The sequence below is a fragment of the Myodes glareolus genome, chromosome 2 (assembly GCF_982192425.1).
Source record: "Myodes glareolus chromosome 2, mMyoGla1.1, whole genome shotgun sequence".
NCBI classification, from domain to species: Eukaryota; Metazoa; Chordata; class Mammalia; order Rodentia; family Cricetidae; genus Myodes; species Myodes glareolus.
In genome coordinates, this window is record NC_142027.1 from 100140053 (window position 1) to 100151681 (window position 11629).

The 11629-nt window shown below is 51.1% G+C and overlaps 1 protein-coding gene across 2 annotated transcripts in view; it reads left to right on the forward strand.

Annotated features, from left to right (window-relative positions):
- Smurf1 (SMAD specific E3 ubiquitin protein ligase 1) overlaps nt 1–11074 on the forward strand; it is a 96045-nt gene extending 84971 nt beyond the window's left edge. The window contains exons 12-18 of one of the 2 annotated variants that reach the window (XM_087903295.1): nt 821–935; nt 2425–2603; nt 3540–3677; nt 4687–4807; nt 5436–5637; nt 6954–7029; nt 8129–11074. In XM_087903295.1, the coding sequence (XP_087759421.1) occupies nt 821–935; nt 2425–2603; nt 3540–3677; nt 4687–4807; nt 5436–5637; nt 6954–7029; nt 8129–8228 (931 nt within the window). In that variant the 3' untranslated portion in view covers nt 8229–11074. Of the gene's footprint in view, nt 1–820; nt 936–2424; nt 2604–3539; nt 3678–4686; nt 4808–5435; nt 5638–6944; nt 7030–8128 lie in introns of both variants that reach the window. The other variant, XM_087903294.1, reaches the window with a different exon arrangement.
- The last annotated feature ends 555 nt before the right edge of the window (nt 11075–11629 follow it).

Below are 11629 nucleotides of genomic sequence, written 5' to 3' on the forward strand. Positions count from 1 at the left end.
GAAGGTGCTTTGCCTGAAGTATCTGCAGGATTGAACCCATCCCACAGCAGGGTGCCTCGCAGCTCCACCACAGCCTTGATCCGGTTTCCAGTGGAAGTGGTTGTTGTGTTTGGCTGCTTTGGGTTTATGATTTTTTTTTTGAATAAATCCAAGCATTAAAGGAATTTAGAAAATAAGTTAACCAATGTATTCCCACCAAATTACCAAAACTCTTAGTCTCTTCTAATGTTTTAGGTTCATCTAGGTTTTTTTACATTATACCAGTGGGACTAGGCGCGGAAATTGCTCAGTCTGTAAAGTGCTTGCCCTAAAGGCAGGAGGACCTGAGTTCAAGCCTCAGAACCCACACAAAAGTCCAGCACAATGGCATGTGGAGCTGGGGCAGTGGAGACTGGAGGATCCCTCTGGGGCTCACTGGCCAGCTTGCCTCACAAAATAAGCTGGAGAGCAACTGAGGAAGACCTCTGAGGTCAACCTCTGCCCTTCGCATGACCACATACACATAAACACGGTTAAATTTAAAAAATGAAAGTGGTCTGTGCTTATGGTCTAAAGGGCAGAGTTGTTCATGTCTCTCTGCTTCCCTAGAGCTTGGACTGTTCCCTCTGTGAAACTCTTGACTATAGAATGCTTAGAAACTTCGAGACCGGAAGTGGAGAGCTGGCTCAGCAGTTAGAGCACTCTGTTCCTGCAGCAGGCCTGACCTTGGTTCCCAGCACCTGGCCTCCTTGGGCTCCACACGTATCCATGTAGCATATGTTTACTGCCTTAGAAAACGTCAGAAACTGATACACGTGAGCTGTGCTGTCTTTGTTCCCAGGGAGTGGCTGTATTTGCTGTGCCATGAAATGTTGAATCCGTACTATGGGCTCTTCCAGTACTCCACAGACGACATCTACACACTGCAGATCAACCCGGACTCTTCCGTCAACCCCGTGAGTGCTCCGGCTCCGCAGAGAGACTTAGGAATCCAGCTGGAGTTTGTGAGACAGATCCAGTTTCCACCAGCACTTGGTGACTTAGAGAGGATGCTGAGGAGAATTCAGGACAAGGGTGGGAGCATTGGCTGGCAGAACCTGATTTCAGGTTCTCTGAGATTTCTGCCAAGTTGAGACCAAGGGCCTGCTGTCTGTAGGGGAGGGCTGTGGCTCCCAGCTGTTCTGTGCAGAGCATGTTACCCTTTGGGGCACTCTGGTTTAGTGACGGGACTGTGTTTTTGTTTTTGATATCATCTTAAGAGCTAGGTTACCAAGTCCATACATACTCTGATCAAAATTGGGAAAGTTCCATAATTAGCTCTTTAGGCCACAGATGTGAACATTCAGCATGTTGTAGGTATAAGAGACCCATTCGTGGGTGGGCATAAGACCATGGAGGACTTCTGTGGGACCACACCCAGTGTCACAAGGCCACAGAGTTGAAATTGGGGACTAACTCAACTAGAGAATTCAAATACAAATAAACCTGTGGTTTGGAAGATGGCTCATCCACACAAGCCTGAAGTCCCGAGTCAGACTGCAAAACCCCAGCCAATTATGGCCTTTAATCCCAGCATTTGGGAGGCAGGGGCAAGTGGATCTCTGTGAGTTTGAGGCCAGTCTGACCTACAGAGTGAGTTCCAGGACAGACAGGGCTCTGTAAAGAGGCCTACAAAGCCAAACCAAAAAAAACCCCACAGGCGTTGTGTGGTCATGCATGAGCTGGGGCGTTGGGGTGGAGATGGGTGATCCCTGGAGCTTGCTGGCTGGCCAGCCTGATCTGTACGGTCCAGGTTCGATGAGATATCCTGGCTCAAAGAACAGTGGACAGCACCTGAGGAATGAAGGTGCTCTTGAGCTTTGACGTAGACATACATGTACACCTGTACATACATGTGCACCTGCACATACACCCCACACAATGGGAATAAACCTTCAACCAGCCCGGAAGTTAAGTTTGATAAGTTTCTGAGGTGATTTTAATTTGGATCCGGAAGGAGAAACATGAATCTTGTCTACTTCAAAACCAGAACCACTCTGGTTGAGGAAGAGACACAGCCTTCTCAACTGTGGAGAAGTCTCCACATCGTCATTTTGTACCAGACTGAGTTCTCAGGAAGAGACAGCAGACCCAGCCTCTCGCCCCTCCCCCAACAGTGTTAGGGTTAGGATAGAGTGGTACACACCTGCCATCCCAATACTCTGGAGGCTGAGGAAGGAGGATTGCCAGTACCAATCCTCAAGTTAGAAGCAAGTCCCCAAACAAAGAATGCCCTGTGAACTTGTAGCTAAATGTCAGCCTTATCCTGTCTGGCCACAGGCGGGTGACAAACAGCTGAGTGTATGCCCGGTTACTTCCAGAGTCCCAGGAAGCCTGCAGGAAGCCTGTGGCCATGCCAGCTGCTAATCTTTCTAATGACTTGCTGTTCTCTGGTGCCCCCTATAGGACCATCTGTCTTACTTCCACTTTGTGGGTCGCATCATGGGTCTGGCTGTGTTCCATGGACACTACATAAATGGGGGCTTCACAGTTCCGTTCTACAAGCAGCTCCTGGGGAAACCCATCCAGCTGTCGGATCTGGAGTCAGTGGACCCAGAGCTGCACAAGAGCTTGGTGTGGATTCTGTAAGTGTTACCATCCTGCCCCAGGGCTCCTGGTGTGTGTGTGTGTGTGTGTGTGTGTGTGTACATGCTTTGGGGGGGGAGTAGGTGTGAAACTAAAGAGAGTAACAAAACAACTATAGCAGCAACAAACACTGAACTGCAAATACAAATGAACAAAACAGAGGTAATAGAACTTCTTAACTGACTTATATTTTTAATAATGCTTAGCAGGTCTCTTTTCACAAGCTGGTTTGTTTTGTTATTTATTAAGGTTTGATTCCAAATGCCAGAAATCTTCTTGATGTGTGTGGTGGGGGGTACAAGCAAGCATCTCCAGTTTCTCAGGTGATCTGTAGAAGGCAAGAGAAAGTATCAAAACAAAATTAAAATTAGTTACTTTTGCTTTAGAGTTTACCAAGATTCTTTGCTGGGTGGGAGAAACAGGATGAACTGTAGTTTGGTTGCCCCTGTGGAAGAGCAAGGCCCTGACCGGCCCTGACTGGTCACAGAAGCTGCTGTGTGGAGTCAAGCCTGGGACCCTCTTTCTTGGCTTCACTTGCTCTACTATGCGGGGAGCTGGGGTGGGGATTCCTGTGGGGAATCTGTTGATCTGATTGTCAAGTTAAAAAGTCAGTCTGACATTTCAAGTGCTTTTTGTGGGAACGGATGCCTTTAAACGGGTGCCCTGAGAAGAGAGAAGCCTTATTTTCCTGGCTTGAGTCCTTTTGACTCCACTGCCTCCTCACAGGCTTCCTCCTCCCAGACTCAGTTCCCAGAGCAGTTAGCCTCGTGTTCCATGATGTCACAGGATGGGAGTGGCACCCCCGTCCCCATGAATGAGAATCATAAAAGACAGGAAGAGAACCTGCGCTGTGTTTGCCAGCTGTCTGGCACATCCAACACAGCCCCCTAGAACTCTCTGGCATAGGCCTAATCAGCCTTTGCCTGTGTCCACAGAGAGAATGACATCACGCCGGTGCTGGACCATACCTTCTGCGTGGAGCACAATGCTTTTGGGCGGATCCTTCAGCACGAACTGAAACCCAATGGCAGAAATGTGCCTGTCACTGAGGAGAACAAGAAGGAATATGTCCGGTAATATGCAGGGCTGACTTCACTGGTGGCCCGGAGTGAGCAGAAGGTGCTGTCAGGAGCACCCACAATAGAGACTCCATGTGACAGCTCAGCTCTGGGTGTAGAGGTGGCCAGCCAGGGTCAGCAGTTGCCAGCATGTCCAAGGAGTGCACTCTGGCACCCCAGTTCCAGCCTGAGGGACAGTTACGTGCACTGCAGTTCAAACTATGCATGTGTCGAACGGTCATGGGCTTTGCAGGCTGCTGACGTCCTAGCCGTTCTGGCACAGCTCATTATGCCCCCTTGTCTTTTTAGTAGAAAAACAGAATGCCAGAACCGCTTCATTCCTAACTGATAGAAAGGCTGGGTGTGGTGTGTAATTCCAGCACTTGGGTGGGAGGCTGGTACAGGAGCAGGTCCAGGTCATTCTAGGCTACATAGTAAGTTCACTCCCAGCCTGGCCTACATAGACCCCTTCTCCAGGGCATGGGGTGGGGTGGGATAGGGTGGGGTGGGGAGGGGAGGACAAAAGAGCCAGGTGGGATGGGACAGACCTTGACTCTGGCACTCAAAAGCTAGAAGTCAGTCGGAACTCCAGGCCAGCGAGTTAAAGGCCAGCATGGGCCACATGAAACCTTGTCTCAAAACGGTCACATAAGGGGCTGGGCTGACTCAGTGGTGCAAGACACTTGCTGCTCTTCTAGAGGACCAGCACCCCTGTGGTGGCTAACAGCTGTCTGCAACCAATTTGAGGGAATCCAGCACCCTCTTCCGATCTCCGTGGGTACCAGGCTCACACATGATACAGATATGCAGAACATGCATATGCTTAAAATAATAACAGTAATTAAAGATAAGACCAGACAGGCAAACGAAGAGCGACCAAGGAGGGCGGGAGCAGGCTGGCACCCGCTGAGCAGGTTCTACAGTAACCTCCCATATATGTTGGCACAGCTGTGCCAGCCACTGTAGGGACAGTGTTTTCCTGGCTTCGCCCCAATCACTTCCAACATGTGGCTTTTCCTTTCAGGTTGTATGTAAACTGGAGGTTTATGAGAGGAATTGAAGCCCAGTTCCTAGCGCTTCAGAAAGGGTTTAATGAACTCATTCCCCAACACTTACTGAAGCCCTTTGACCAGAAGGAACTAGAGGTAAGTGCTGGGCAGCCTCAGACAGTGAGACCACTGGCAACCCTGTGCAGTGGGCTTGGTGTTGGGAGACCAAGGGCCTCTGAACTATCTTGTCACACACTGGGTGGTGTCTGTCCCCTTGGCAACAGTTAATGACTGAACCTAAGTGTCCATGTCTTGGATTTTTGGGATCTCTAGCCTTGCCCTTGCACCCGGCCTCCCTGAGGCCAGGTCTCTGCTTTCCACTCTGGCTATTAATAGACTGAGAACATGCCATTGTTGTGGACTTAGACAGTGACTCATTCATCCCTTGCCAGCTCTGTCTGCCTGGTGCCAAGTGGCCTAAGCCTTCCAGATTGTTCTCAAAGCCATCTGCCCACTGTGGGGCTGAGAGCTTTGGAGTGGCGCATCTCTGAGGCAGTGGGTTTAGAGCATGCTCCATGTCCCCTCATCCGCACATGGCCTGTCGAGTTCCCACCCTGTCTGCTCTTCCCCGTCACTCTTCCCTGGCTCAGAGCAAACTCAGCCCTGAGGTTTTGGGTTATCAGCCCACTGGCAGCTGTGCTCTCAGTGCTTCTTGAGTATGAGGACTTCTGGGCAGGTCCTTAGACATTTCAGATTTAACCTCCAGCCTGATGCCCTTCCCCAGCTGATAATAGGCGGGCTGGATAAGATAGACCTGAATGACTGGAAGTCGAACACGCGCCTGAAGCATTGTGTGGCCGACAGCAACATCGTCAGATGGTTCTGGCAGGCAGTGGAGACCTTTGATGAGGAGAGGAGGGCCAGACTCCTGCAGTTCGTGACAGGATCCACGCGAGTGCCTCTCCAAGGCTTCAAGGCTCTGCAAGGTGACTGACGTGGAGTCAGGGCCACTCCCTGAGGTGTTTAGCAGCTATGCTGTGGAGGCTGCAAGAGTTGAAATGTGGACCATCCCAGTAGAGAATGTTGGTGGCCAGTGTTCTCATAACAAATACTTAGCACTGGGGTGCCTGGAAGGTGTAGGGTCATACTGGGGCCCCCTTGGGCCCATGGGTCCCATGGTCTCTAAAAATCCAGGCGCAGTGGGGGCTACTGATAGCCTCTGGTGTCCACAACCCAAGGAGGGTGCCACCTAACACCGACCTGTGGGGGTTAGTGGAAGAAGAGTCAGGTGGAGGACACTGGAGCTTAGTCTAGTATTGCTACAAGTGTGGAGCCCTCACCAACTGAGTTCATAGTGATTCAGGATTGCAGGAGGCTGTGCAGGAGTGGCAGGGTTCTTCCCAGCAACCCAGACTGAGAAGTCGTTTCCACCTTGTCCTGCTAAGCTGGGCTTGCTGCTCCTCCCCACACCAAGTGGGTGGGTGGAGCCAGGCTTGCTGTCCCTCGCACACCATGACTGACTAAGACATAGTAAGGACACGGGATTTATTCTCTGCCTACTAAGGAAAAAAAAAGTTGTTTGGTCTTTATGGGAGGGGGGTCCAGATTTTTGTGAACCCCCACACCTTCTCTCCTTACGTCCAACTTCTCCACAGCAGGGCTGCTCACCAAATGTTCCCATTCAGAAAAATCTCTACTGTTGCAAGGGTCTTACTAATATTATCCAAGACCAGTCAGGGGCGTGGATGTGAGCCAGGGATAGGACATAGTCTCCATCCAGTCCTGGAGTGACTGGTCCCACGGGAGGGAGGAATGAATGCCCCTTAGAGCAAGGTATTCAATTGGAGGCACACAGGCCAGGTGCTGAGTTGGCTAGGACCTAGCAAGGTTCACCGCTCCAACCCGCCTTTATTGTAACTCCACACTGCCTTTATTGTAACTTGCCTCAGCACTGCCGGTCTTTGCCCTGATGAGGGGAGTGTGTGACACATCTGTCTGCACGGTACACACTAATGGCCTCGGCTCCCTTCAGCAGCGGGTGGCTAGGGAAAGCCACAGCATCCAGGAAGACCAGAGGAGGGAAAGGGCCAGTGGCTGGTGCTTTCTGTCAGCTCAAGTGTGGGGACAAAGCCTTCTCTACTAAGGTGCCCACTAAAGAGGTTCCCAACATTGTGTATGTAGGGGCTGTAGGTTCTTGGGGCTCAGGAATGAGTCACACTGCCACAGGGCCTCCTGGTGAGGCCCTCCCAGGCTTTGTCTGTGAAGTACATTAACTAGAATGTTGTCTTGTAAGGTTCTACAGGCGCGGCAGGGCCCCGACTCTTCACCATCCACCTGATAGACGCCAACACAGACAACTTACCCAAGGCTCATACCTGGTAAGCTTGGCCACTGTGGGGTCATGCGTCCTTCATGTCACCTTCAGTAGCGCCTCAGGTCCCACCCTAGTGTCAAGGGAGTTGAGTCAGCAGATCCCGCTGTGTCATGGCTTTTGTGATGCAGAGCAGTTAAAGCCCGTGAGTGCAACCTCAAGGTTCATGGACGACCCTTGGCTATGTGCACACATGTGCTTGTACGCATGCATGTGCATATACCCATCAGAACGGCAGTCACTGTGTGATGAGGAGCACATTTTCCTTCTGAAAACCGTACTGAAACTATGCTCTGCAGTGGGTGAGTTACTCAGCAGTTTAAGGAGACTGTCTCAGAGTCCTCACCTCCCCTTCAGGACACTAGTTCTCAAGGTCGTGGGGTCGCCACATGACAGGAACAAAAGTTCATGAGCCTGTAACCCAGTGATGAGGTTTGGAGCAAGTGATACACATCTGCAAGATGGCCCGATGATACATCCATTCCCAGGACCATGCAGGACACCATGCCTGCCTCAGCATGGTTACAGCCTGTGCTCCTACAGAATGAGTGTGTGGCTTCTGTTGTTTAGGGTAACACCTCTAATTTAGATGAAAACCTGAAAGAACCTTCACCCGTTTCTAGCACATTCCTGGCTGCTCTCTGCCCAGGATTCACAGGCCACTGCTTTTTCTGTCTAGTGATTTTTTTTCTTTTTAATTACTACGAGACAGTAGATGCGTCTCTTTGCACAAATACTTGAAATGAGTTTTCCCCTGGAAATCTTAAGTGGGAAGGGCAGTATCCATCTCATCTTTCTAGAATTTGGCGTTCTTTTGCCTTTGAGACCCATCATGCTCTTGTTCGGGACTGGCTGTCCTGCAGTAGGAGACCTGATGGTCACCAGTGTAGATCGCCAGCCAGGGCTCTTCCCAGAGTAGAGAACTCACACCCAGAGACGAAACAGTGGAAGAAACAAAAACAAAACAAACTTGTGAAAACTGAAGCATGTTGTGTTCAGAACTTAATAGGGTTCTTCCCAGCCAGAGATAGGGCCCGAAATCCCGCCCAGCTGTACTGAAGACTGAGCGACCCCAGCAGTGACTCTGGCTCCTTGTCCTTCTCCAGCTTTAACCGGATTGACATCCCACCCTATGAGTCCTATGAGAAGCTCTATGAGAAGCTGCTGACAGCAGTGGAGGAGACCTGTGGCTTTGCCGTGGAGTGAAGAGTGGCCAGTGGCAGCTGAGTCACCCACAACCACCAGACCCAAAGCATATGGTGTCTGCACGCCTCCCGCATGGCGGGCTGAGGCCTGAGATTCCAGAAACCCGAGGGAAAAGGCTCGTCTCCCTCCTCTGGGGAGGGCAGGCCAGGGGACTTTCATAGGTGGCTCCCACCCATTTATCCCTCCTTTATTATAGTTAGCCCACCCTTCCATCACCCATCCAATAAAACACAGCCAGGTTTCCCCCTCAGCCTCCTTGGCATGGTGGGCATGGTCAGGGCCAGCTGGGCCCCGAGGGCTCTCCCTCTCAGTGTAGCCTCAAGGCCCTTTTCAAGTGCAGCAGCTGCCCATAGCTTACCAAGCTCAAATTCCATACGTCCGGCTAGCAGCCTGTTCCAGAGAGCAGGTGGATTTCTAAGCAGGAAATAACTGCACAGTGTATGCTTGCTGGAATTCCACCAAATCAGGAAGCTCGAGGCAGAATGTATTTCCCCTTTGAGAGGTAAAGGGGTTGAAGCAGCCTTCACAGGAGGCCCAGGGATTTCTTTTCAGGATATCCTGGCTGAAAAGATGGCTTTGCACAGGGGGAAAATCTTTAAAAGTTCATCTGCTGTGTTCTCTACCCAGTTTGAAATTCTCACGTCATGGAGCTAATCAAAGAATGACCAAAACCAGGCTCAGATCCACCCGGGTCCAGCTCGACTCCTGTGCCAGGGACCGGAGGCTCCTGACTGTCGTGAAATGTTAATGGACTTTTATATGGGGATTGCTAAGAGCTAAACTAACAGAACAATTTTGTCACCACAGCCACTGGATGGGACAACAGGAGAGGCCGCTGGCCTGGGGCCTCCTGATGCAGCTCCCCAGAGTTGGTGCTGTGCACAGAGCAGGGTGTGATGGAGCCTGTGGTGACAGGGAGGGGGCTTTACCTCCCTACATGGCCCTCTTCCCCAGTGGCAATGGTGATGCTAACAGTTCTACTCAATTTGCTTGCTCAGTCTTTGTCTTCTGATGAGCAAGGCCAAAGCCAGCCTAATGCCATGTCTCTAACACCATTTCCAGTTTGCACAAGTGTTCAGAAGCGGTGACTGTCCAGAGGCTGGATTCAGGCAGCTGAACTCTGGGGGAAGGCAGAGCAGCAGCCCATCTTCCACATGTGGTTTTGCCATTTTTGTTTGTGGTGGGGGCGAGAACAGGGTAATTCATTAGCAAGACATTTCATTGGTACCGGGGTTCAAGTTCAGCCATGAGTTCAAGTTATGTATGGGATGATGAGGAAGGTCCTGTCGGGCCACTGACTTTTGTGTTCTTTTCATTGCTTACCCTCAGGCTAGGGACGGGGAAGCGTCTTCCCTTCTGTTCCCGCTGCTTCTGTCCAGCTTGCTCCAGAAGCAGTTCTCGAGTTACTGGGGAAGGCTGGATTCATAGGTCATACACACCTTATCCCAAGAGGTTTGCCCAGCTCGGTGGCCATGGGTACTGCAGAACGTGAGCCAGCCACACTCTGAGTGTCAAGGTTTAGGGACGGAAAGGATGCTTGGCAGACCTCACTGCACAAAAACTGAATCCATCCCACCATCCAGGCCAGACTGGGGCCTTACCAGTCTCTCAATTTTCTGCCTTGCCCCAGTAGGGCTTCTGTATTTCATCTACCTTAATGCTTCTGAGGGTGTTCTAAAACCTGGCTCCCTCATGACTCGAAAGTGTGAGGAAGCCTGTGCCCTAAGTCGCAGCCAGAACAGCCAGACCCCACAGCGTGACTCTCTGGAGATGGGAAGCCCTGCCTGGTGCTGTCGCACTGTGCCAGTCTGCAGTGTTGGAGGAAACAGGGTCCTGTGCTGCCGGAGTGTCGAGTTGGGAGTGATGTGGGACAAGCCTTAGGAGTCCCATATCACGTGTTCGTTGAGGATCCAGAGGTTGGACCCTCGGGCTGATTGTGGTAGGCACACATACCACCCAGTAAGGCTTCTAAGTCTTCCTCCTTAATTGCCTGGGTTCCCTTCATTGCCAGTTCTGAGTGTCCCAGCCTCCCCCAGGTGTCTGTTGGTACCACTGCACCTCCTTGTCTGTCTACCATGGTTAGGTCCCTTCAGAAGCTCCTCACAGGACACCGCGTGGCCGGCCGACCCACGGCAAAGCTCCTGGTTGTTCTGCTTTGGGTCTGGATGAAGCCCTTTCATGTAAGGTCTCGATTGCCACCCCTCCTGGTGGCCCCAGACGATCCACCGTTGCCACGTCACCCAGATGCTTCAGGAGCCCGGCTCTCCAGGCTCCCCTCACCAGCGGCCAGCAGCCAACTCAGGGACGCAGCAAACACCACTCTGCTCCGCAGTGCTTCATAGGAAGCGGCAGGCTGCAGCAATGGGGTGGCAGCGGGTTCCAATCTCTTGCTTTCTGTTAGGAGAATCTGCCACAAGATGGGATGCTGACCCCTAATACTGGCTTGGCCACATGGTCAAGTTCAGGCTAGGTGGCCCCTGGACTGACCCTCCGCAGAGAAAACACCCCACCCTCCTGCAGCCAGGTGGGGGCCACATGGCAGCCTTCTGAAACAGTGTGGGTTTTTAAAATGTGTTTATAATGTATCCTAATTTATTTTGTAAGGTCCTGTTCTAGTGCTGCTGCTACCCTCGTTGCTCTCCCAGTTTTTATCGCCCATTTACTTGTGACAGTTGTACACTAATGTTCTGTTTTATGTCAGAATCGAAAGTATTTAAAGAAATGCTAGTTCTATTTAATGCAGTTGTGGAACCAGCTGGAAACAAAACGTTGACTGTAGAGCAGGCTGGACCCGGGAGGTCAGGTTCATTTTGTTACATATGCAATAAACTCACAACTTTACTTTTTTTTGGCATCTGTTACTTTGATGTGGTAACAAGATTCTGATGTTACTTAGTTTCATCAGCAGTGAAGTCCAGCCTCCAAGGAGAAGAGGCAAAGCTAAAATTTTTCGGGAAAAAGAGGGAAATACCAGACTCAGTAAATATATAGTTCAATCTGTCCCCGCCACCTTGGACTTGAGGTGGCGCCACTGTGCCTTCCCTGGGGCTCTGCCCACCAAAGCAGCTGGCGAATTAATTCCTTGCACATTCTCTCTGTTTTTGGTTATTTTGAGGAAGGCTGCCCAGAATACGGGTTCACAAACATCTGCTGGAATCTGTATCAGAGTCTACTAGAAATCTTGGGTCATTGTGCCCTGGGTTAACTTTTTGAGGACCCTGCTTACTGCACATGCTTCTTACAGAACTAAGACAGTCCACTGTGGTAAACTTGTCCCAAGTCAAAAATACCATCCGCTCACCTCTGAAGTGACACTACAGCTCCTCACAGTGCTGTGATACCAGGAGGGTCGGGCTCTTCCCAGGCTGTGGTTGCACACAACAGATTTCCCTCAGGGTTGT